The following is a 27,162-nucleotide window of genomic DNA, read 5'->3' on the forward strand; positions in this document are numbered from 1 at the left end:
GTTCATGTTGTAGTCGATATATAAAGACCAGACCGTAGTTTGTTAGTAAAACTGTAAATTCGAGTGCTTAACAAAAAAGACGGAAACAGAAACACAATGGAAGTTTTTCCGCTACGTAACATTTATTTTTGCTAGAATCATGACAGGAACATACCAGCCTGGTACTAGTCGGTACATAATCTTACCCTCGGTTTCCATAGAGACGTTTGCATAAATACACACTCATAGCTTGAGTTTCAACATCTGTGTAGGTTATATCTACAATAGGATCAGCTTAAGACCAAGTAACTGAAGCGTGACATTCTCTCTTGCGCACAATACAAGTTCACGCTTCATTATCTTCTTAGGTATAAAAATCTGTCTCGCAGCATGTCTCTTTTAAATCACTTTTATTCTCTATGGTGACTTCATGGTAATACAAAGATATACACTATGAGGATATCCATTCTTCTAGCAGCTGTACTTCTACTAGGTAAGTTACATATACTTACATTTTGTAAAGACTAATATTCACACACTGAAATACTTTTATATTTTAGTCCAGACTCAATAATATATTCACACCATGAAATAATTATATATTTTAGTTAATCGTCAATAATATTTTTACACCATGAAATACTTTTATATTTTAGTAATATATGATATTATGATATAATTTATATATATATATATATATATATATGATATATATATCATATTTATATATATAATATTATGATATCTATAATATGTTTACACTATGAATTGATTAGATATTTTAGTTCATCATCAATAATATATTCACACCATGAAATACTTTTATACTCCAAACTTTTAATTCATCAGGTGGTGCCTCAGCATAATTCTGGTTATTCGTTTTAACTTTTCCCATCTGTTTTAACGAGAAATCAAGTATGAAGTGATATTCATAGGAAAAACAAAGTGTTTATTGTTTTAAAGGAACTGACATAGATATTCAACGTATTGATTAAGAAGCACATAACTGCCACTAGTTTGGATCGGGATAACCTTGGTTACCAGTTTTAGAGTTCATACAATGGTTCCTTCATTGTCAAACATAGTGTCCCAATTATATTTTACATTAATTCTATTTTTCGTGTAAATACTATAAACGAAGATCTCATAAGTACCGATTCTGTTCCATCTGTTGGTTTCTCCAGTGCAAACGATGCACTGTATTTAAATATTTAAAATGTTGTCGTTAACAACATTTTTATTTAGCCATTTGTTATTATGCTATGACATTTTGTAATAAAAACAAGTTTTCACATAATCCATCTGAATTTTTAGAATGCCCAGAAAAGCTGAATACGTACTTTAGAAAAGTAAAGATGTTTGTAAACAACGAAAGAAATATTTTGAAATAAACTCATTTCTCACTGCGGGAATATTTATGATTGCAATGTTAATAATAATTAATAATATTTTATGTCTTTCAACATTATTTGTGGTCTAATTGTAATGTCGGTGCTTGCAGCGGCTTCTGGTCATAGTCAGCGGATCAGAAGAAGACAGAGGGATCGTACTACAACAACTGTGAGCCCTGGACCAGCTCCTATACCCAGTGGTACCTCTCTACAAAGTCGGAACACCTTTAGGGGATTTGGTAAGTCTTATGAGGAATGATTCAGTGTCTAAACAAAGACAGCAATTTCATGAAAGTACAATCTCAATCTAATTCCAGAGAAAAATATGAGTACTCAAAGTAAATTTACTTTCACTTTTGATGGAATTATTTACACCAGTGTCAGTTGCTTATCTATCACAACTAGTCGAATGCCCCTAATGCCGAATGGGTAATAGATTAATTACCTAATAAATTTGAGTAGCTTACCTGGAAAGCTAGATCTTTATTAAAATCTTTACTAATATCTCAACTAAAACAATACCTACAGTTTGGTCCAGCTTAACAATCGTTACACTTAACAATCAACAGTGCTAGTTATTAACCCCAAGCAACCTCTTCAAGCGGGAGTATCTTAACCAATGATAATGACAGTTTTCCCAATAATTCCATTGTATTCCCGTAGCTTAATGGTTCCGTTTGTTATCTCTACATCTGGAGGTCCCAAGCTCAAATCCACAGCCATGCAGATTTTTCATGACTATATTTCAATTGCTATAGCTGGACATAGGGTTTTACAAAAAGACAAACACTGAGTTTTATATAACTATATAGATTATGAGAGCTTTCCAAATTTAAGATAAATAAGTACAACTTTTTAAGAATCTTTATTTAACCAGACTTGCAATTTCATTTTTTTTAGCCGCGTTGCACTTCAATTGTCATCAGAAAGTTTAATGTTGTATCACTAAATTTTTATCTTGAAATTTTTATATAATGTTTTTTGGCTACTGTGATGCAATATCTAGTTCGATCTTGTATGTTTATCTGTAAACAATGATCATCGTAAACAAATGAGAAACTTATTTGCCTAATCTTCAAATAGCAATTGAGGTTGAATCAGTTTTAGATAAACCTTCACTGGAAGTTAAAGAATCTCTAAAGAACTTTGTATTGTTACAAGTACAACCTTTTTGAATTTGTTAAAAAGTGGCACTAAAATAGATATAACTAATAAAATTTTTAGTTTCCATAAAACCCTTTCAATTACTAGTTGTTTTTTATCCACTTGAGATGATTTATTGAAATTAGAAAGAAAACAATTCTTTCCCATATATGAACATGTCAAACAAACTCAATGGTACCCACACTTTTTCATACTTGAACTTTAATATTTTAGGGAGACGCCCAACATCACCTCCACCTCCCCCTCCTCCACCCGCTCCAGCAACAACTACAACAATCAGGACAACAACTGAACGTACGACCCCTGCTCCTTCTCCTGTACCTACGCCGAGCACTCGACGCCCTCCAGATGCTCCCGCTAGTGACGCTCCTCTCAAGAAGCCATTAGACAGCGGTATCACAGGCGCTGTCGTTGCCTCCGACCTGCAAGGCCTGAGCAATTCTGGAGCAACTCGAGCGGCAGATGTATGTATCATCGTTTGAAGTGTACAATATATGGAAGTTCATTTAGAGAATCTGAAAATTGCAGAAATACTAAAAATACCGTAAAGACTGCTTTCTCTTTTGCTGACTTCACCAGTTGCAAAGTGACCGGCTCTTATATTTTTATTGGGATACAATAAGAATATAAAACACTTTATCATATAAGAACAAAAACTTTGATAATGATAAAAGTTTTTTGTAACCAACAGCCTTATTATTTTATATCATTTTGTGGCCACACCTAGTTTCACAGACATAGAAAAATTAAATCTAAAATGATGCCAGCTTGAACCTTTAACACAATTAGCATTCAGCTTTCAAGTTATGGTTGCCGTGTTACTGTTTTATTTATTACTGTTATCATTTATCATCTTATATTTATTTTTGCAAAAAAATCTGCAATACTATTATTTAGTCTATCGTCAAAGTCATGTCATCATGTCTAGTTTATGTTCTGTTTAGAATGGCGTGACTACCAACCCCAACAATACACGTCCTGACACTCTGAAAAAACAAGGATCTCTTCGCCCGAAGATGCCTCAAGACAATGGAAACTCACGCGTGTCGCAGGCTCATGACCAAGCCTCGGCGAGTAATAACAATGTGGATGAAGTTCAGGAAGAGATTTTCAAGGATGAAGCTCTGAAATCAAGCAAACCGCGCAATGTTCAGTACTCTAGCATGCCGGGGCCTCCTGAACCTCTTCCGAAAGCTCAAGGGTCCCAAGGCTCACAGCGATCTAGTGTCGATGGTGGCTCTGATGCCGTAGGTGAGTAGAAATCATGCAGTTAGTTTATTAATTGGCCATGAATAGAGTTTTTTGTTTTGTGTTTAGCATTCTCGGGGCAATGTTTGAACGATTCCTACCATCTTAAAAAGATTTCATTATGGGCGTTGTATTTACATGTATTTTTTCCAAATTAGTTGCATCAGTTAAAATAGGTTTAACTGCAACTACATTAGTTATTGAGTAATTGTTCATTGATACCACAATTACGTAATCGCTCAAGTAGGAGGGAGACGATTTCTATCATTAAACTGTCACTCTGCATGCTTAAAACAGTTGAAACATGTTACAACAGTTAAACGGTTAAAAGATGCTATTTTTAGACTAAATTTTGCCCTTCACATGTTTGCAAATTACTTTTAATACAACAGAAGCATTGATAGCAAAATATTCAAGGATAGAAAGCCATGTTTCTTATTTAAAGATGCATATACATTACACAACTTTTTGAGCAATTTTACATTTTTCCATTATCTGCTGCAAACAGAAAGTCGTTAGTTTCAAAATCTGGTCTTACGTGAATCCCCAGCAATCTATCTGTATTGAGTTGAACTAATTTGATCAATAGCTGGTCGTGAGAGTTTTTTAACGACTACGCATTTGTCATTTTCAAAAACTGTCATGAGATGTCCTTGTAGCAGTAATATTAAATTTTAACTAAAAGCTAATACCTCTTCTATGCCATTGGCTGTTTTGTAATGAACTATATTATCCAATACTGAGAATAAACGTCGCTCATTGTAACCTACTTGTGTAAATAGTTAAAGGACGTGATAGCAGAAGAGACATAGAGTGACAGTCGCCGATAGATTATCTCTACTATCATAAAAAATGGATGCTGCAATTTTTTATTAAAAAAAACGAAAAATATTACAATTGTGGAGCTCATCATGAATGGCACAAGACAACTTACGTCAAACAACTTATACCGATTGCTAAGCAAGTAAACATCCTGTTTGCACCTCGTCTGTAACTCTGTGCTTGAAGGACTTGGATAGTTCACATTCTGGTATCATTTCATCTCATATTGCCATTTCTGGTTACAGTCAATTTACTCTGACGGTTGTTATTGATATACGACAACTGCACTGATTCTCTGAGTCTAATCTGCTCTGTATCTGTTTGATGATCTCTAGGTATATGGGTGCAGGATGGGAGCATCCTTCTTATACCAAAGTGTGAATGAGAGCATCCTTCTCACACCAAAGTGTAAATGGGAGCATCCTTCTCACACCGAAGCGTAAATGCCATATAACCTCTCTTTGTTACAGCTGGCTCTGTTGCTCAAGATGTTAGCAGCTATGGAACAGAGTTTTGGATTGCATTCATGGACAACGATGTGGAGATCCCTGTGAACGCCCCCTTAGAAATATATTTAGCCGCCGGGCATTATCCTGATGGAGTGAAAGCTACTGTTAGAATGTGGTACTATAATCCTTATGGCAGAAAAGAGGAAATATTTGATACGACTGAAGTGAACTCGGACAGCGTGAAGATTCTAACCGTACCCGCTTTTATGAGAAATTTTGGTAAGTTTCCGGGCTATGTCACAAATATGTTGTTTTTGTTCGTTGGAAACGTTTAGAACTAATGTCATATTCAAATATTTTAAAACATCTTGTGTCCACTGATGATATTTGTGCCTAACTCGTGGTTTAATGGCCTCAGGTGTCAGGTCTAAAGTGGTCTTTGCAGAGGACATTTTAACGCTCACCTCAATACAAAACAAACTTTGGTGAACTCGCAATACAATGAGATATCAGGCAAATGGCAGAAAACAAGCCATTTGTTAAACCACTAAATGGTACATTCCAGTATCTTAACAATATAGTCCAGTATTCATCATTCTTCCAAGACTTTACAGTGTACTCCCAAACTTGTCGTACACATCACTAATGCAATGTACATCATGCGACACTCTGACATTTTGTCAAATAGAAACCAAACAAAAGTAAAGCAAATCATATAACATAATCTTATTAATCTTTCTGCAAACAAAAAACGCATTCACATCATCACCGAAAAAATGTAAACTAAATTTGTTTATTTATTTTGCATCATCTTTTGTTTTAGCTTGTACTCAGAAAATGGCTTTATGGTAAACTAATTAAATTGTGAATATTACCACATATTAAGACACATTATAACTCCCAGCTGTTGATGAGAAATAAACTTCATTCATAAAATGAGTAAAATCTATTTCAGTGAATGGAATATTCAAGAAAGGCATTAGAATCGTGTCGACGGAGCCCATCGGTGTCGTTGGATTCAACTATGAAAGATACTCAGCTGATGCCTTCAGAGTTCTGCCGTTAGACGCTCTCTCTTCTCACTACGTAGCGGTGACCTATGGCCAACCTTGGGTGCGCACTCAGCTAGCTTGTCTCGCGGTACGAGATGATACCCTGATTAAGGTGACCCTTCCAGACCAGCCTCCTGCAGGAGTAACTGAACCCGTAGTCGACATCGAAGGTAAGAGCCAGTCTATCGACAATAGCGAATTTATTTTATTTATTTTAGTGGGTCTCAGTTGAATCGGTTTTCGAATAGAAATTACCAAGTCGCTAAGATCCTGACTATAATAATAGTAAACAATCACGAAACCATCATCATCAGTACATGTGGTGGACCAAGAACAATATATAATAGTCATCATTTGTATATGTACAGCAGGCTAAAGACAATACATAGCGATCACAATCAGAATATGCAGAGAAGACCAAAGATAATACATAATAGTCATCATCAGTATATGTTCAGCAGACCAAAGATAATACGTATTCTACATAGTATTCACATGAGGATCTGTATATCTAAGCGATGATTTGTGATGAAAAGTTGTTATTGATCAGGAAATAGGCATCTGGTGTTCCAAAAAATGCTCTCATAATGTACTGGTCAGTTTTATCTTTTATAGTTTGGCTCACATGATGTAGTTGAGGGTCTTTGACTTATAATTTACTGTCGCATTAAATGGATAATTTTGAAATAAATTAGCTAAAAGGCATGGGTTCAAGTATTGTTATGATGTTGCATTTTTACCATATTATAAAAATTGTATTATGGTATTATAAGTGATTAAACCACTTATAATACCATAATAATACAATACTATAATAATATAATAATACAATAATAATATAATACTTATAATACATTAATTATATAATGTCTTTGAAAAAGTGATATTCTTTTTCTGTCCTAATTTAGTTATAACTTTACAATCATTTTGCGTAATTCATGCGTATATGAAGTTTTATTATCATTAGTATTATAAAGATTATTATAAAGTTATCAGCAGTAGCGATTACAACACTATATGATAAGCCCTATGATATTTGGATGAGCTACTGCAGATTGGCCGACATGTTTCACAAAATTTTGTCTATTCAGTGTTACCTTATTCTGTTTATGTTGTTGCAGGTATTCGTTTCAATCCTGGACAGAGCTTCAATGTTACACTTAATGCTTTTGAAGTCATCGCTTTGAGATCAGTTGGAGATTTGACTGGAGCAGAGCTCATGTCCAATGATAAGGTTGACCTCTCTTATTCTGATTGATGCTGTTTTTATTTGGTCACTATCTACTTTCTCTTTACTCTAACACTATCTACATGAACTTTCTCTTTATTTCAACACCATCTACAGGCACTTTCTCTTTATTTCAACACCATCTACAGGCACTTTCTCTTTATTTCAACACCATCTACATGCACTTTCTCTTTATTTCAACACCACCTACAGGCACTTTCTCTTTATTTCAACACCATCTACAGGCACTTTCTCTTTATTTCAACACCATCTACAGGCACTTTCTCTTTATTTCAACACCATCTACATGCACTTTCTCTTTATTTCAACACCATCTGCAGGCACTTTCTCTTTATTTCAACACCATCTACAGGCACTTTCTCTTTACTTTAACACCATCTACATGCACTTTCTCTTTATTTCAACACCATCTACATGCACTTTCTCTTTATTTCAACACCATCTGCAGGCACTTTCTCTTTATTTCAACACCACCTACAGGCACTTTCTCTTTATTTCAACACCATCTACAGGCACTTTCTCTTTATTTCAACACCATCTACAGGCACTTTCTCTTTATTTTAATACTAGCTACATTTACTTTCTCTACTTTAACACCATCTACATGCACTTTTTCTTTTCATTAAAACCATCAAAAGCGCTTTTTTATCTTTACTACATTTACATGCAGCTTGTTTTTGTCTTCATTTTATTTACATGTCATCTTTTGTTATATATTGTGTCCCTATTTTTCTACCGTGTACTTTTCACCTAAACAAGGAGTTACTTTTGCCTGTAAATTTTCTACACCATCTTTACTTCTATGATCTTTGCTTTCAGGCATTTTCTCTTTTCGCCATCACTTGTTTGTACTTCCTAGTTGTTTGGTTTACTATACGACTTCTTGTTTGCTTTTCTTTATTTTCATACACTTGATTAGTTTTCTATTACATATTCTAAGGTTTTTTCTGTTTTCATATTTTTACTTTTCAGCATTATACAAGCTGATTATTTGTGATGCTGTTTGTAAGTGTTTAATTAGGTCAGTTCACTTATATGTATTAGGTCAGCTTATTTACATTCCTTTAGGGGTCAAAACTCACCAAGCATAATTTATTTTACATTTTCACTTCATATAAAATAATTTTTTTGTCTATCCCACAGATGGCTTGCTTCTCCGGAAATGTCAGGGCTCACGTAGAAATAGGTCAAGAAGGATGGTCAAGAGACCATTTGGTTTCCCAGCTTCCTCCTGTGTCTACCTGGCAGAGAGAGTTTGTGATTGCACCTGCACCATCTGGTTTAACAGGGGCCTGTAAGTAGCGTATACAGAAATCTTAGCCTCTGTATTCTGTTGTTTTAGCCGTTGTTTTAATATTGTACCCACAAACTGATTGTATTGTTTTCATCTGGCTCATTACTTTCACCAACTATTTCTTTTTTCTATTATTTTTCTAAAGATTTCATAGTTATATATAGATATTTATGTATATTTGTAGATACATGTATATATATTTATATATATATATCTACAATATATAAATAGATTTATATGTATATTATTGTGCATATGTATATATATTTATAAATGTATATACAGTATATACATGTATAAATATATATACATGTATATTTATATACCGTATATATAAATTTATACATGTGTATATATTTATACATGTATATATATATATTATATATATACGTATAGTTATACATGATGTAGTTTTACAGCCACCTGTGTTCAGCTGTCACAAACAGTGAATTTTATAAATGCATTTACAACTACTTATTTATGTACTATGCGTCTGCATTCTTTTAGCGCTGGGAGAAACTCACATATTTGTGAGCAGTAAACCTGACACTACGATTGTAATAACCCAAAATGGTGCAGCTCCAGTGACTCTTTACATTCCGGAAGCTCGTGGAAAAGCTTTTGTAAGTCTGACCCCGCATGCCTTCCTTAGCGACAGATGACAGTGGAGTAGGAGCTCAGACTATAGATTATATCTCCTTAGAATACGATGAACATATCTTATTAAAACTAATCAAGGAAATATTGAACTTTTATAAATATTATTCTTATAAGTATGTACTAATAGAAGTTATCCAAAAAGTGTAGCATTTTTTGGTGCGGCATTATTGCATTTAGTAGAGAAAACCCTCTTTATACACACATAGCCACAATCTTTAGTTAGGGTTAGCAGGCTTGAACTCAGTCTAGCTTGATTGACTGACTTTACTTTAGCTCAATTTTGATTGGCTGACTTCAGCTTATTTCTGATTGGCTGGTTCTGGTTTAGTTTCAATTAGCAGACTTTAATTTTAATGTAAAGCTGTAATGCATTGTTGTATTCTTAAAGTATTAGGGCTTTGTATCATTTACGAATGGCTGTGTCGGCACTTCCTTCAACTCAAGTCTGTTACTCTCATGCTATAATATTGCCATTATCAAAACCCTCTTTATTCTCTTAGTAAGTTTTCCATCCATTGATCTAAGTTGTGAAATCATCTGTTAATAGCCTTGGTTCTTGTTAGCTAGAGAGGTTTTTCACCAATTTTCACAAATTTTACTCAAAAATAAGTTGTAGCCCTTATCTACAAATTGTGACAAAATGCTGTTCTTTACTTAATTTATTCGTTAATATTTTTGGTTTCACTATTATGTTATATTAACAGATTTAATTACGTATCTCATGCTTTTAGCTGATTGGTGACTTACATGTTTTCAGATAACGAGTTTGAACAGCTTTGCACATGTTCAGTCCAACAAGCCAATACAGATAGCTCAAGTGTTCGGTTCACAGCAAGGTCGTGATGCCGCTGCTACTGGTGACCCTAGTATGATAATATACGGTGGAATAAACCAGTACTCCAGCCAACCACAAACAACCTTGCCTCCAGAAGGACACTTTGGGTAAGTATTGATGATTGAGTGCAGGTCACTGCGTACGAGCACCCTTCCTCTAGCTGATCTATATTTAGGGTAGCCGAAAGGCTTATAAAGCTCGACCGACTTACAGATTTTTCCTCGGGACTCAGGAGAGACACAAATCAAAGCAAACTCAACACATTGCTTGATTTCTTTCTATTTTTATATGAATGAGTTGGTCATCGTCCAAATCCTTAAACATTTCTGCCACTAGTTTATCAGCTTGTCAAGGACTTGCTCCTTCTCACCCGCCATTCTCTCATAGCATTGTACCTTTAGTTTGTCCAACTGTAGCATTTAGGAGTTATCAGCCACATGCTACAGCTTTCCAGGATGTCTACTAGCATTGTTTCATGAATGACTTTTTAAAACCATTTCAAGTATATAAATGATCTCCTCAAACCATTTCACATGCATAAATGACCTCTTCAAACCATTTACCGTAGGTGCATAAATGACCTTTTAAAGCCGTTTTGGGTACATAAAAGGCCTCTACAAAGCATTTCATTTACATAAATGACCTCTTGAAACTATTTCAGGTACATAAACCGTGTGATGATCATCATTGACCGAGATGAAAGGACTGGCTTAAGAATGAGCAGAATTCGAAGCCGTAACCTGGAGAACAATGGTTGGGTCTCGATTCCTAACACAAACCTTGTAGCCAGATGTAAGTGATGATTTACACACATTTCTCAGACTATGATAATATAATTCGGTTTGAGACATAACATTTTTTTCATTTTTATGATGGTTTTTAGTATTAATAAGATATATATACAAGAGTTAAGTTTAGCTTTTAATGAATAGAACACAATGTAGTAAGCAATAAAGCTGACTTCCCTATGACTCTATCAAAGTAGTTGACTAGTGATATCTAGTAACCTTTCACAGAATTAAATAAACTTGTATATTTTGTGTTGGCCAAAGGAAAATAAACCTCATTGCTTTTGTAACTAATCCAAATTGAATGTGTAATTTATGACAATATTTGAAAAGCAAGTTCTATAATATGAAGCAATAAAAATTTTTAGATCTCAAGGCTGCCGAAGGTCGTGTGACACAGATTTATCATATTAACCCTGCTGTCAGGTTCTCTGTCCAATACTACGGTTTCTCTGACAGAGAGAGCTATACTTACGGTGGAGCCATAAACCTGAATGTGGTGAGCTCATTATAGCTATTATGTCCCTGCTTTCAAACAACCATTCAAACCAGATTACCATTCTTAACTAGTTCGTAATTAATAATTCTTTATTGTTTTTCGTTTGAGAAACGCTCATAAGTTGTAGTGTGGAGTGAAACTTACGAATTATAAAATTTAGTTTTGCAAGTTTTTCAAAGAAAATTTGGTTGAACAGGTTTTGGAGGTGAGTGAACAAGTGAAGCCCAACAGCAAGATGTAAATATCAGCCTGAGATTTTGGTGAATTTTTTATAAACAAATTACATGAAATCAAGGAAATAGAATGTTTACTATACTATTTTGATGTAATTCACAATATGGTTACATTACATGCTGTGTGTAGGGTTGCGATCACACACCTGCCATAGCTGGGGATGGAATTGACAATGACTGTGATGGTTACATAGATGAAGAGATCATCGACAGATACGGTGAGTGAGTTGGAGGGAGTCTCTCCAGTTATTTCTATTGTTGTTGGAATAATTTTGGAATGAAGCATTACTAAATTATCAGCTGGTATGTAGGCTAATTAGATCAATTCGACAAATAGCAATTAGGCTTGTATCAAACACGTAGTCATCAACTGGCAAGAGTTATTACTGAACAAGTACAGCGCTCTCAGAAATTATGAGACCACCCAATAATTCATGCCTTTGTTCACCTTAGCAACCTTGCTGGAGTCATGTTAATCTATTTAATTACCAACTATCTCATATGCACCTCATTAGATGCAAAAATTTCTCTTTGTTCAAGCAGAATAAAGCAAATGTCATTCAGTCACATTTTATAGCAGAGATAACTGAATTACTGTTATCAGTGTTACTAGTATGGCTAATACTTCAGTTGCTAAATACATGTATTTAGCAACTGGCAATTCAGTAATAGTTATTCACACATTTAGCTACTGGTTGTCCTCACTCTACTTTGGCATTGCTGGTTTAAAATATAGGTTGTAAATGGTACATAGATGTTACCAGACAGCATCTTGACAGATTTTGCTTAGGATAGTAAAAATGTTTGTTATTAGGTTGAAAATATAATATAATACACACTTAGCTATACTCCATACCCGTCACTTGAAAAAATGTTGTTAAAAGCTTTGTGTTTACTGAGCGCCTAGTTACGCTGCCTTGACCTTGCTTTGACCTTGTCTTGACCTGTTTTAGACAATGACAATGATGGTCTACTAGATGAAGATATAAACACTCGACACCCACATGAGCTGGCTGGAGGCAAGGAATATGTGCTGACGTTCATGGAAAATGCTGCTGAACAGTTTGGACAACAAATTCATCTGTACATGTCGGTTGCGCCAGAAGTTGGCGCTGACAGAGTCGATGTTACTCTCAGGTATTGCTGCTCAGAGGAGCCGCTGACGGCTCATAAGATATACCTTATATACCGCTACCCACTTGTTACATAGTTACTAGTGTTACATGTGTTTTAGTTGTAAACATTGAATAATTTATTATTCTGCAAACAAGTAAAGTATTTATAAAATTTATTGCTATCTTCTACCTTATCACTACTATTATTAAGACTATTCTTACTATTGAATGGTGAAGTTTATGCACTATTTATGCTGTTATTGACCTAGAATCTCTCGACCAGTAATGCTGGCTGATTCCAGCTGCTATGATATGGTGTATCTTTTCCTTTACTTCTAAGGTTCTAGAGCTTCTAACAGTCTATTTAGAACTTCAATTACTTCTGTTATCTCCTTGTATTACAACATTAATTTCATACTCCTTAGCTATAAGTCAAAGTGTAGCTTCCAAGTTGTTATATACTGTAAAAGCGTTTTACTCAATACACCTGCTGTTCCTAATATAGTTCACTTTTGTATTGTCTCAAATGGCCTGCTGGCTCCAAATTCTGTCTGACATGGCATATAATATGATTATCTTTATTCTTGTTATTGCTCTTATTGGCATTATTATTATTATTCTCGATGGTGAAGTCTAGTCTATCATTATTTTGATTATAGTTATTGCAATTTTTTTTTATCAATATTAATGTTATTACAATTTTTTACGATTACCATTGTAGCTATTATTAATATTATTGATGAATTTAACCTGTAGTTTAGCTTTAGTTGGTTGGGACCAGATAATCTGATATACTCATCACATCCTCAATAGGTTCTCTTATTGTAACAGAGCCGTGCACTGTATCTTGCAATAGTTTGTTTTCTAGACACTCATATGGAGTAAGCTACACTGGTAGTTGTCTCACCTTTATGGGTACTAGCGACTATTTCATTAAAACTTTGTCATTATATTTTCAATTTACATGTAAGCGTAAATCTTAGAACTAATGGCGTTCTCTATTTCTTCACCTCCAACAATATTATAGCTAATGCTATTGTAAGCAATTGAGAAGTTTGTTATATCCAGTCAGCATTTCCCTATAATTGATAATATTGTTATTTGTGAGTTGCTGTCGCAAGACTTGTTATTCATTAGTCTTGTCTTTCTCATTTCAGTCAGCCACGACTTGCACCACCTGCTGGATTCCCTACAACAACTGTAACTATTACCAAGGGACGTTTCCATTTAGTGAACCTGCCTCCCAGTGCTACTGTCATCTACGGTACCACCAAGTAAGGTTTTTTTCTTTAGAATATTCTCATTTTAAAAATACCAAGGTTTTTAGTTGTAAATTTACCTATAAACTTAATGTCATGTTCTAACACACCTTATGGCAACTGATGGCAGGTACTTGGATGTCATGTTTTGGCACGCTCTGTAGACACTACTTTTGTGCCATGAACTGACTCACTCTATTGATGTTAGTTCTAGATCCTTGTATACTATATTCTTGCAGACTCTAGTGACATCAATTTCAGGTACTTGTGCGTCATGCTCTCTAGACATTAATTACAGGTACCTGTATGTCTTGCTCTGACATTGTAGGTCAGATAGAGTTATAAAGATACAGGCCACAGAGAGAGTTGTGGTATATGCACTCAACAGAAAGCTTTTCTCACTTGACGGAAACTTACTCTATCCTGTTGATAGACTTGGTACAGAATACTACACTGTCTCTTACAGGTATGATTTCAAATGATCACTCTGTATCTAGTTGTGTCAATTTGTATTTAAGTGATGACAAGGCAGCAGAAGATGCATTCTATTGGTCTCTGTACTATTTCAAGAACGCTTATCACACATATCGTCAGTTCCAACCAATTTTTCTACTCAGTTGCATGTTCTATGTCAAAATCAGACGGTTAAGCCTGATATAAAGACAAATACCATATAAATAACAATAATCGATGAGCTATTTGTGAATCCAGCTGAATTATGTAGCCAATATACCTACATGTATTACCTGTCAACTTTTAAAGAAACTCAAATTATCTGTAAATTTTAGATATCAATGGCATCGGCGAAATACTTTAAGATGCACTATATTGTTTTATTTGTAATAAAGAGTTCATCATATCTGTTGTTAGTATTCATTTATCATCTCTAAACAGTATCACTATAAGGCTATTATTATCACTATCAACATTCTTGTTTTAGCCCAAGTCATGTAGCCACACAGTTTGCAGTGGTTGCCACTGAGCCAGGAACTGTTCTCGATATTGAGTTTCCTCCAGAAGTAACTGGCACTCCATGGGCTGATGGCCCGATACAGGTAGCCTTTTAAAACTTTGAGTGAACCTTAATGTTCATATCAGGAGACAGCATAAAACATACATTTTACTCCTACCTTCATTTCTAAGTAGTTGTGAATCACATGATATTTTCAGGTTATAATGTTCATTATACCCTGTTGGAGTTTTGGATGAGTGTGTGCTTTCGGAGTTGTCACATCTTTGCATCAAATACTTGTGCCAGTGGTACAAAGGCCTTCTCATTGGTCACCAATAAGTTACACGCTAGTATAATAATCAGAGCTCAGCTATATCAAGATAGTTTTTAGAACTTTAATATCTCACTTCAAACGTAGTCACTTTTGACACAGCAACTGTCATGCTTTTTACATATATACTGTATATATATTTAAAAAATTTCTATTTAAACTGAAATTATCGGCAATATTATTTATCTATCTATTTATACACTCTATCAGTAATAGTTTCATTTAAAAAAATTTTTAAACTATGCCATATAAGAGTCATAAAACAAAAAGGGGCAACAGTTACGCAATGAAATCCAATTAATGATTTGACATACTTTTTTCTACTTTGAGGACGAATATTAGATTCGAAATGATATTTTCAAAATATTTGTTAGAAGTTTTATGTAATTTGTTCACATCGCGTACGCTGAAGTGAGTTGAAACCTGTAATTGCCCTGCAAGAAATGAGGCGAAAACCCATGAAAGATCTTGAAACCTGTAATTTATGTAAAATAAACATTCAAGATAAGGCAAAGTAAAAAGTTGGTGAAAATTACTGGGAAAAGTTGCTATACCTCAAGTGAGTGCCAAGGTAACTAGAAACCGATTGCTGTTCACTTAGTCTCATAACTAATAATTCCCTGTGTTTGTCATCATTTTCAGGTGCCTTGGAATGGCCTTATGTGGCACAACAATCACAAACTTACCATTAACCTTGGTCAATACGAAGCTCTACAAATGCAGAGTGGCTATGACATTCCAAGAACTTTCGACAACCGTTACTTGAGAGGCGATCTTACTGGCACCCGCATTACATCTAACAAACCAATTATGGTTCTTTCTGGCAATGGTCGTGTTAATACCAAACCTTCAAAATCAAGGGTAAATTAATATATAATTAGTATAAAGATATTCCGTCACGTAACTTTGTGGAGTTCGATAATTTTATTGTCTGGCACATACAGCATGGGGGAACAATAAGTAGTATGCTTGCATGGAGCTATTCAGAGGCATAGAATAATTTGTTAGCGTAAAGCAACATGATGACATACAAAAACTTGATGGCGTAGAGTCATCTTATTTCATAAAGTGATCTAGTGGCATCAAGTTACTTGCTGACAAAAATTCTTTCAGTTAGCCAAAATGATTCAGTATCATAGAATGCAGGCTAATATACAGTAGTTCTGAGCTAATGTCCATTTTTCCTATCATTAATATCTTTATGTATATAGACTCCTAAATCTATGTATTTTGCTCATCAGAGACTCTACCAATTTCAGAAGCTGACTGCTGTTTTTTATTATTAGGATCACCTGGTGGAACAAATGCTGCCCGTCTCCTCTTGGGGTAAAGAGTATATTGTCACTCCAACACCTGGGCGCACCAGTGGAGAGTATTACAGAATTATAGCCTCAGAACCTAACACTCAAGTTATTGTTGATAGGTAGGCAACAATTATGTACACAACTAGCATCGCTAACTAATACCCTGGCGTCTAGTGTCCCGTGAGAGATTATCAGACATCATAACTGGTCGAAAGGCGGTCGGTTAGTGCAGTTGTTGGTCTGTCAGGCTGCTAAGCTGAATGTGGCTGAAGTAGTTGAAAGTTCAAATCCTGCACGGAGCAGTTTTTTCCCACTCTCTAACCGAGGCTTCGACAAACGCTGCTCTTATTATAGTAAAAACTAGTACGGTGGCAGTCTCATGCACCGTGAGAGATCATCATGTGTAATAACTATGTGCACAATTATTCTTTGATATGTAAAGGTGGTCTATGGGTGCAGATGGTAGGCTTGGAATCGGAATCTTCAGGTTTGAATCTCGTTTGAGCAGTTTTTTTCCTAATGCTCTAAGGACGGACATACACGGCTCTTAGTGTAAAAGAGATTATTGTTAAGATTGTATGTATGCAGCAATGACATTAATGTAAGTGCTATTAGAAACTGATATAATGCTGTGTCATTAGTGGGGGCGATAAACTTGGCTATTCTGGTAGCGAAGGGTTTTGGTTTACATTGGACACATAGGATATCATCAATATACTCCACTCGACTACCTGCAAACGCAGAGAACACTCGTTAATTATTTACTTTGGATGGAAAGATTAGCCAACCCAGTTTTGAGCTGAAGAATTACAAAACAATTAAAAACTATGTTTTATTGTGGTGATATGGGTTCTGCTCATAATTGTATAATTATAAAGGACATGTATATATTCCTCATGATTACAGGAGTGATGGTGTCTACACGACATTTCAGCTGGACAAGGGAGAGTTTAATCAGATAAATATAGAAACTGGAGGAGTCTCAGCATCCATCTACGCTGATAAACCAATCATGGTTGTCATGTTCATGAAGAGTCAAGATTCTGCTGAAGATGCATTGGTATGCATGTCAATTAAGTTTCATCAAGCAGTCTCTTTCTCTATATAATGTATCTCCACTAGTTGAATTTTTACTAGGAAACAATTTCCCGTGTAGTATGTTTGTTTAGACATTTAGTTTTTCATGTATAGCTTTTAGTTAATCCTATATAGGCAAGCAATGTCAATGAGTTATTTAGTAATGTGAAAGAATTGGAATTCAGGGAGCGTTGATAACATTGGTTGAATTGCTGGTACAGGGTATGTCAATCTCATTGGTAGAATTGCTGGTACAGGGTATGTCAATCTCATTGGTAGAATTGCTGGTACAGGGTATGTCAATCTCATTGGTAGAATTGCTGGTACAGGGTATGTCAATCTCATTGGTAGAATTGCTGGTACAGGGTATGTCAATCTCATTGGTAGAATTGCTGGTACAGGGTATGTCAATCTCATTGGTAGAATTGCTGGTACAGGGTATGTCAATCTCATTGGTAGAATTGCTGGTACAGGGTATGTCAATCTCATTGGTAGAATTGCTGGTACAGGGTATGTCAATCTCATTGGTAGAATTGCTGGTACAGGGTATGTCAATCTCATTGGTAGAATTGCTGGTACAGGGTATGTCAATCTCATTGGTAGAATTGCTGGTACAGGGTATGTCAATCTCATTGGTAGAATTGCTGGTACAGGGTATGTCAATCTCATTGGTAGAATTGCTGGTACAGGGTATGTCAATCTCATTGGTAGAATTGCTGGTACAGGGTATGTCAATCTCATTGGTAGAATTGCTGGTACAGGGTATGTCAATCTCATTGGTAGAATTGCTGGTACAGGGTATGTCAATCTCATTGGTAGAATTGCTGGTACAGGGTATGTCAATCTCATTGGTAGAATTGCTGGTACAGGGTATGTCAATCTCATTGGTTGAATTGCTGGTACAGGGTATGTCAATCTCATTGGTAGAATTGAGGACATAAAATCTTTTAGTGCAAAGCACTTTATTGCCATATAAAGCTTGATGGGCTTCCTTTGAAACCAGTTTTACTCGGTAATACTACCTTTTTGCTGCTTCTTAATGTATTGTTTGGGTGGATTAGTTACATTGATTATAGCAAAGGTTCCCGAATTTATATTTGGTAAGATAACTTAACAGATAAAGCAGCAAGCAAATGTTAAGCTTTATTCGCTTCTTTCCATAGTCAAAGCATCTATCATCGATCTGAAAACCATTGATGATAGCGTATAAGGAACAACAAAACAAGCAGTAAAGTGTTGTCTCTATGTCAATAATAGATTGTGATATCTCTATTGCAGATAGAGCCATCAGATCCAGCCATGATTGTAATCCCTCACAGATATCAATGGACATACGACATACAGTTCGGCACGCCCCTTGCAGATTACCAAGATTTCTTTGTCACTGTTGTTCTGCAGCGCAAGTATAATGGAGGACTCAAGTTGAACGGACAACTCCTTAGTTCAAACCTGTTCACCAACACACCCAGATGTAAGCTAGTCGAATAGCTGGGCATAGCATAAATATGTTTATGAAACTCATTGTAAGAAGTTGTCTCCTCATTCTACAGAGATTAATCACAACACTATCTGTTTCAGTGGGCCACCAGACCTTCTCCTACATCGTACTGCAAGTGCAACAGGGAGATAACTATCGCCTCACACATGAGGATTCATCAGCGAGCTTCTTTGCGCAAATTTACGGTAAAAGCATTTCTTAGTGAAAAGTGAATGGAAAACTTTATATAAGGGCAACTGGTTGACAGTACTTGAGTTCCTAAGTTTATCTTATCAAATTGTTATGATTACCAAGAGATCATATAAAAAAACTTGAACGAACTGCTTGAACATACCCCCACCTCGTCAGAAGGGTTTCACTAAGAACGTAGGCTATCGCGATTAAATGCATCTTCTTGCTCTATTCAGTAACTGGTTTTATCTGTCGGAGCTCTCCTCTTCCCTGATCTATCATATAACAGCCAATAGCGTGCCGTTTGTTTCTGCAGGTACAAGGGACCGTGAGTCAGTAGGCTATGTCCTTGGAATAAATATACCAATCGAAAACAAGGCCTACCAATATTTCCCTGATGCACCAGAAGTGCCCGGCGGTTTCACCTCGGATCCTTTCGACTTCTTCACCGTAGAACTCTGCAATGACGGCATCGATAACGATGGAGATTTCCTTGTGGATGAAGACTGCGATCGTGAGTATTAGATATAATATATTAAATATAATATAAATATAATTTATATTATATGAATTGTAAGTATAAGTATTCATAAAGTGAAAGTTGATCATTGTTCTGCTCAGCTGCGGTTCAATTTAGAAAGTGAAACTATAAAATTGGAAAATTGATATTTTCGTCCTGTAACAGGAAGTTTGAGGAAAGGGGATTTTTTGTCTTATATGTAAGGGTGTATTCTTACACCCGTACATCGTATGGGTGTAAGAATCCATGTACATGCACACATACATGCATGTATATGTACGGCGCACATATTTTTCTATAAATTACAAATATGTTAACATAGTCTAACATTAATTGTGCTATAAGAGAAATAAATAAAACTTATCAAGCATCTTGCTTAATTTTCATATTTTCACATACTTGTACTGTGTTTGAAAATCTCTGCAAAACTTGACTTTAGATGTCCATGAATACTACGCGATGTTCATGACTAACACCGTACCCAATGCCATGGACCACAGTCTAGAGATTCATTGCGTGTCCACTTCTAACCAGAACTACGTGAGACTCACCACTGGTCTTATCAATCGTCGCATCGCCAGACACGAGGTCGAGAAAAACATCATACAGGAAGTGATTCTGAATCAAAATGAGGCAATCCTGTTCACAGTGCCAGGCCATTATCGAGCCCAGCTCAGTCGCAGTGGATATTTTGATACTCAATATAAGGTATGTAGAGATTTTAACTATGATCTATTATAGCAAAAAATAACATTGGCTAAGTTTAACATGTTCAACATAACAGTAAACATGGCATTTTCCAGCAACAATTGAAAATGGAGGATCTATTTTTATTCGTTGGCAGAAAATTTTGGGTTTACTGCTATGATTTAAAAAAACTTAATATGTCGCTTGCTAAATGCAATATACTTTTATGAGTTATAGTTGTTAATTATCATTTAAACATTTGTCTATGAGAAATCTGCCCATTTTCTGAAATTTTAGGCTTTCGGCTGTATCATAAATTCTATGTTCTGATTGTGTGATCTGAAGTCATATAGTTGTTAAAAATTGAAATCGCTTGTTACTGGTAGTTCGTTGTGATACAGTGTGAAACATCAACCAGGAATTAGAGTCGCTGTAGTGAACATCACCTTAAGGTAATGCATCTATATGAAGCGTAAACGCAAGAGAACCAAGAGATTTATAGATTAAATCATAAACTTATTTTTATTGGATTGCAGGGAGTAGTAGTAGAATCTGATTGGGCGTTGGAATGCTTTGCATTCAACAAGGATACTGGCAGCGCTGACGGCTGGATGATGAAAGACTACTATGATCTTGGCAACAGTTATGTTGTATCAGCAGCTCATCCGTACGCTAATCACCAGCTGGTTGGTCTAGTCGGCGTAGATGATAATACAGAGGTAGGTTTGTGCGTTGACTGTGGTCAGTTCAGCCATAATATGTTGGATGGCTGCTCTTTATACACACCCTTTTCAAATGATTATCTTAGTTTATAACTTTAATTATCTTGGTTTTGTCATAAAAATAAGGTTTTCATGACTTTTACATAGTTACAGAGCGTAAATATGTAAACTAAATATGTACTGCTCAGTAGTACCTTGCTGATTTACAGTTTACCTACAGTTTGTGGCTTCAGTATTTCACAGAAAATTTATTTAAGAAAATGAAATAAAATGCCAAAAAGGAAAGTACATAAAATACATAAATATCTCCTATATTCTTGGTTGGTGAGATCCCTCCGTGAGCATCACTGTTCTAGCAGCTGTCCCAGTCTGCTACTTTCCTGTTACATTGTGTTAAGTGTAAAAGTGCAAAGTACTTGCGACACTCTTCATCATGCCTCTTACACTCTCTTACATTTTTGCCTTTTACCTCAACTCTTAAAATCGTATAATAAATCTAAGAAAAAAGGAAAAAATGCTTACGATTAATGAAAATAAGTTTTTATTTCACGGATTTTACCTATCGGGGAGACGTTGTTCCTGATTAACCGCTACTAGCAAGGGATGACTTGATGAGAGTTTGAACATACCCATCAAGTCAGAGTTAAGTCTGACTCGATGGGTTCAAGGTCATGGTCTGCTTCTTTTTCTATTATTGATTTCATAAATATTGATAAGCTGTCGATGACCAGATCAAACAATAGAATGATTATATGAATGAATGATCAAGTATACTTTATAATACATACACGGCTATTTGAGTGAATGACCATTTGTTCGCATGGTTATTGCTACTGTTTATCTCCTTCACTACTTCTCAGGCTAGTCACTCGTCTAATATACTGTTTCTCTAAAATGTAAACTTTTTTCCGCATAATAATTTCAAAAACCTTTTACAATAAAACTATTACCAAGTAACACATTATCATGGTGTTTTTTATTATATGTAGGCTGTAAAATGTTTTGTATTTTAAACAGGTGTCCATCACACTGCCAGTGAATACAGACCCGACCCTCTACTACACATATGTAGATGTTCAGGGGTACAGATACTACGCTGGAGAAACTTTCAATATCACACTTGACAGGCTTCAGATATTCCAACTCGACGTAAAAAATGGTTTTGATTTAACAGGTTAGTACCTAAGTTTACAGTGGCGCACTTTGGTTATGCCTTGACTTGTATAGCTGGTCTCATTTAGAACGTATTGCAAATTTTAGATCAGTAGAAGGTGTGATTAGACTTTTTATTTTAAATATTTTCATGAATAACAGTAGAGTTACAATTATATTCAGCAAAGCCATAACAATATTCTAAGTATTTGATAGACAATAAAATCCCTGGTGTTTACACATTAAATACAATTCTTATATATTTAGCAAAATGCCATCATATTCAGTCGATATGAGTTTGGAGTTGTCTCCTGGTTAGTAATTATGACTGCTAAATCGAATGTTGGTGGTTTTACAGGAACATTCATCAATGCTAATAGACCAATAGCGGTGTTTGCTGGTAATGAAAGGTCAGGGATTCCATATGACACCTACAGAGGTTGGGATCACGCTGCTGACCAAGTTCCTAAGATTGCTAAGAGCGTTGACTTGGACCCCAATCTTGGTTCCATCTATAGATATGATGTCATGCCAACTGTTGGAAACCAACAAAATGACAGATTCCAGTGAGTGATGACTTATTTTTTATTAAATTATTTCCTGTCACCTGATGTCATTGTTCAAGATACCAGGTACCTCATGTGATCACTTAAGATACGAGGTACCTCATGTGATTACTTAAGATACGAGGTACCTCATGTGATTACTCAAGATACGAGGTACTTCATGTGATTACTTAAGATACGCGGTACCTCATGTCGTTGCTCAAGATTACGATGGCTCCATCTTGCTGCCATTTCATAGGATGAGTTAGGATACATCTTTGGTGGCAGCAGACAGAGCATTGCTCAGTAAATTGCTCAGTAACAGCGTTTTGCTGATCTTTACCCTGAAACATAGTTCTAGTTATTTCAAATGGCGGTATAAAACATGCTATGCGGAGTTTCATAGAGTATTCTACCATAGAGCAAGCTTACTAGGAGCATGTTATATCATGATACCTAGAACTTTCCATGTTACTTTGTATTGCTATTCATTTTTTCCAAAGCTCTATTATCTGTAAGGAAAGTTATGTATCATCAACCATGACATGATGTATTTCAGGTGTGTTGGCTGGGCTCAAGACACAACAGTTAACATTCAACAGAACGGTATCAGTTTGGCCACTCTGCCCCTCAACTTCATGGACAGCTTCCAGGTATATATATTGGTCTCTATAGCAGTGTTATGAGCCATGCTTGCCTCCTGTCTACAGTTATGGCTAAATCACAGCTTCTCCGCATCAGTATGTTCAGGATATCTAAAAAAATACTGTTAATAGCTCTCGTTAACAGAAAATAAATCTGTCTATAAACTTAGTGTCTGCATCGAACCATTATATATTTGCTGTTCTCTAAAGTATGTTGTGCATTTGACTCCCTTGTAAAGAATATTTTGTAGCACACTAGTTTGTAAATTGACGAAGCTAAATGTCTGTTAAGCATGCTATGTAATTGGCTGGTCTGTAAAGTATTGTGTAGTTGGCTGGTCTGTAATGCATGCTATGTAGGTGTCTGGTCTGTAATTACTCTGTGTAGTTGACTGGCCTGTAACTCACGCTGTGCATTTGGTTGGTCTGTAAAGCATGCTGAGTAGTTGACTGGTTTGTAAAGCATGATACGGTATGTAGTTGGCTGGTCTATAAAATGTGATGTGTAGTTGGCTGGTCTGTAAGGAGTGCTGTTTAGTTGGATGGTTTGTAAATCACCCTGTGTAGCTGGCTGGTCTGTAAATCTCACAATGTAGTTAGCTGGTTTGTAAAGTATTACATGTAGTTGGCTGGTCTGTAAAGTATTATGTGTAGTTGGCTGGTTGGTAAAGCATGCTACATGTATGTAGTTGGCTGGTTTATATAGCATGTTGCATATTTGGCTGGTCTGTAAGGCATATCCTGCAGTTGGCTGTATTATTTGGGGTTGGCTGGTCTGTAAAACCTGTGTAGTTGGCCGGTCTGTAGTATTATGTCTTGTCAGCTGTCTGACAAGACATAACTCTACAGACCAGCCAATGTTTTTCCATACACACAACGATGATAATAGATGATACATAAAAAATTGCTGTTTAGCACTTTGGTGGAAAGAATTGCATTTCCATTTTTTACCATTTTATTCTTCTTTTCCTTACAGAAAGATCTCCCCAGTCAAAATGGACCAGTACAGATCTTTGCAAACAATCCACTTATGTGTGAACAGTTCGCCTTTTCCGATGAGAACAGAGTTGGCAATGCACCAGAGCTTGCTGCCAATATTCTCGCAAATACCTTCTATGATAGCAGGCCTTGGTAAGTGAAGGTGCAATAGCAAACCTATAAGGGCATTCTAAAGTTCGATACATATATAACTGATGCCTAGTAAAAACTATGATGCATGAAAACTGTGAAACATTATTAAGCATTTCATAAGTATTTGATGGTTTTATGTGTAATATGTTACGAATAAAACATGTGCTTCTCGAATAGCCAATGTTTCAGTGAAACTGTTTAAGCAATATTGAAGTATTTTGAAATGAAACATTTTGCTTGTGTGTTTGTCAAACTCAGGTTACTCTAGTTATATTGTATTGAAAAGAAAATGTGTTTTGTAATAAAAGTAAATTATATTACAAAAGTTGTTTTTCCTCAATGTTAAGTGCTGAATATTTAAGGACTTCTTTCAGATTTAGTAACTTTATTTCTATAGCATATGTTAAAATTTAGATATGTGACTGAGTCTTATATTGATTTCATATTTATTTGCGTTTTTCTATCCAGGTTTAGATTCGTTGTTCCCAAGATATCAACGCTAAGCGCTGTCTATGATGCTCATGTGGTTATTTCCTTCAATATTGACCAGCTATTTGCTGGGGAGTCGCCTGCTTTCTTCCTTGATGGCCAATGGGTGGACAATGTGGTAAGTTTCACTTTAGTCTTCCTCTAGAGCAACATTCACTTTGTTTAAATGTGCTATTTCACATTTTCACATATAAATATTATATTTCGTGTAAAAAGTAAAATGAGTCAACTCGAATTGCGGGTTTTGTTTCAGTTTTTCTGTCAATTGTGGTGATTTATCTTGACTAGCCTGATGCAATTGTATTTACAGGCTGTCACTGTGGTTGGTGATCAGGCTTGGTTCACTATCAGCAACCTTGAGTATGGACCACACGCTATTTCTAGTGCAATAGTAAATGATGCCGACAACACCATTCTCAAGGCTCTTTTGAGATTTAATATTCAAGTGTTCATGAATGCAGGATCAGAGAGTATTGCACTCTCTCCCGTTCCAGAGCAGCTTTATTCTGCCTAACCTTTCCATCTCTCACAGCTATTTATTATGAGTCCATTTATTACGGTTTTAAAATTCATGTGCCTAATGTTTGTGATAATACCAGTTGAATCGCTTCTATTTCAATCATACATATCATTGATATGATATACCTTGACATTTAAATGAGATATATAGTAATAATGACAATATATACCAAATTGTTACTGTACACTTTTAGTTTTCTAAATTCTCAAGCTTCTTCCTTTGGTGCTGTGTGCCTTATTATCCCAAATATATATCTATATATCTTTTAACCATAGACACAACATATATATATCTCTTATCAGCTCTGCATTTCGCCGTCGGTTCTCTGTTTAGGTTGAGAGGCTATTCTATTCATCTCACGTTTGCCTGATATATCTTTTTGTATTTTTATCTAAAGTTGACAACTAGCAAAGCGCTGGAGCTCTACAGATTTTCTCAATTGATATTAATGGCTACATGGTGCATAGAATAGATGCCATGTGTATGTAACTTATAACCATGCAAGTTGTAACAAAATGTACTTTTTTATTTTCATATAAATTGAGAATATAAATATATGAAAAACTTATGAAATATAAAATTTCATATAAATTCAAATAATAAATACATACCAGATGTCATAGCTAATCTACAATGGTGGTACGATCACTTGGTTTAGGTTATGCTTGAGTCCTTGCATTTAGGTGGGCCCTTAGTTAACTATATGAAGCCAGGAGTGTTGGAAGGTACATATATGATAAAGCCAAGAGTATTGAAAGGTACATATATGATAAAGCCAGGAGTATTGGAAGGTACCTATATGATAAAGCCAGGAGTGTTGGAAGGTACATATATGATAAAGCCAGGAGTATTGAAAGGTACATATATGATAAAGCCAGGAGTGTTGGAAGGTACATATATGATAAAGCCAAGAGTATTGAAAGGTACATATATGATAAAGCCAGGAGTGTTGGAAGGTACATATATGATAAAGCCAGGAGTGTTGGAAGGTACATATATGATAAAGCCAGGAGTATTGGAAGGTATATATATGATAAAGTCAGGAGTGTTGGAAGGTACATATATGATAAAGCCAGGAGTATTCGAAGGTACATATATGATAAAGCCAGGAGTATTGGAAGGTACATATATGATAAAGCGAGGAGTGTTGGAAGGTAGATATATGATAAAGCCAGGAGTGTTGGAAAGTACATATATGATAAAGCCAGGAGTGTTGGAAAGTACATATATGATAAAGCCAGGAGTGTTGGAAGGTACATATATGATAAAGCCAGGAGTATTGGAAGGTACATATATGATAAAGCCAGGAGTATTGGAAGGTAGATATATGATAAAGTCAGGAGTGTTGGAAAGTACATATATGATAAAGCCAGGAGTATTGG

At 35.5% G+C, this 27,162-nt stretch overlaps 2 protein-coding genes across 2 annotated transcripts; both read left to right on the forward strand.

Annotated features, from left to right (window-relative positions):
• Positions 1–8,497: 8,497 nt before the first annotated feature.
• Positions 8,498–10,943, forward strand: LOC137405108 (uncharacterized). Its single transcript, XM_068091332.1, has 4 exons — positions 8,498–8,648; positions 9,156–9,271; positions 10,066–10,250; positions 10,805–10,943. The coding sequence occupies exons 1-4, from the start codon at positions 8,498–8,500 to the stop codon at positions 10,941–10,943; spliced, it is 591 nt and encodes a 196-aa protein (XP_067947433.1).
• Positions 10,944–16,624: 5,681 nt separating this feature from the next.
• LOC137405109 (uncharacterized) lies at positions 16,625–25,830 on the forward strand. Its single transcript, XM_068091333.1, has 13 exons — positions 16,625–16,743; positions 17,531–17,684; positions 18,980–19,172; positions 19,280–19,384; positions 19,687–19,884; positions 20,330–20,598; positions 21,114–21,296; positions 22,317–22,473; positions 22,810–23,017; positions 23,556–23,649; positions 24,617–24,771; positions 25,240–25,378; positions 25,571–25,830. Exons 1-13 carry the CDS (start codon positions 16,625–16,627, stop codon positions 25,772–25,774), a joined length of 2,178 nt encoding a protein of 725 aa, XP_067947434.1. The 3' UTR covers positions 25,775–25,830.
• The last annotated feature ends 1,332 nt before the right edge of the window (positions 25,831–27,162 follow it).

The sequence above is a fragment of the Watersipora subatra genome, chromosome 9, assembly GCF_963576615.1.
Source record: "Watersipora subatra chromosome 9, tzWatSuba1.1, whole genome shotgun sequence".
Taxonomy (NCBI): Eukaryota; Metazoa; Bryozoa; class Gymnolaemata; order Cheilostomatida; family Watersiporidae; genus Watersipora; species Watersipora subatra.

Excerpts from the sequence above, each read along its gene's own strand:
- LOC137405108 (XM_068091332.1), top strand. The coding sequence starts at position 8,498 with ATGGCTTGCTTCTCCGGAAATGTCAGGGCTCACGTAGAAATAGGTCAA. Across the intron at positions 8,649-9,155 it reads ATCTGGTTTAACAGGGGCCT|CGCTGGGAGAAACTCACATA; the intron begins GTAAGTAGCGTA and ends GCATTCTTTTAG. Across the intron at positions 9,272-10,065 it reads AAGCTCGTGGAAAAGCTTTT|ATAACGAGTTTGAACAGCTT; the intron begins GTAAGTCTGACC and ends ACATGTTTTCAG.
- LOC137405109 (XM_068091333.1), top strand. The coding sequence starts at position 16,625 with ATGCTGCCCGTCTCCTCTTGGGGTAAAGAGTATATTGTCACTCCAACA. Across the intron at positions 19,173-19,279 it reads GTTCACCAACACACCCAGAT|TGGGCCACCAGACCTTCTCC; the intron begins GTAAGCTAGTCG and ends TATCTGTTTCAG. Across the intron at positions 23,018-23,555 it reads CAACAAAATGACAGATTCCA|GTGTGTTGGCTGGGCTCAAG; the intron begins GTGAGTGATGAC and ends GATGTATTTCAG.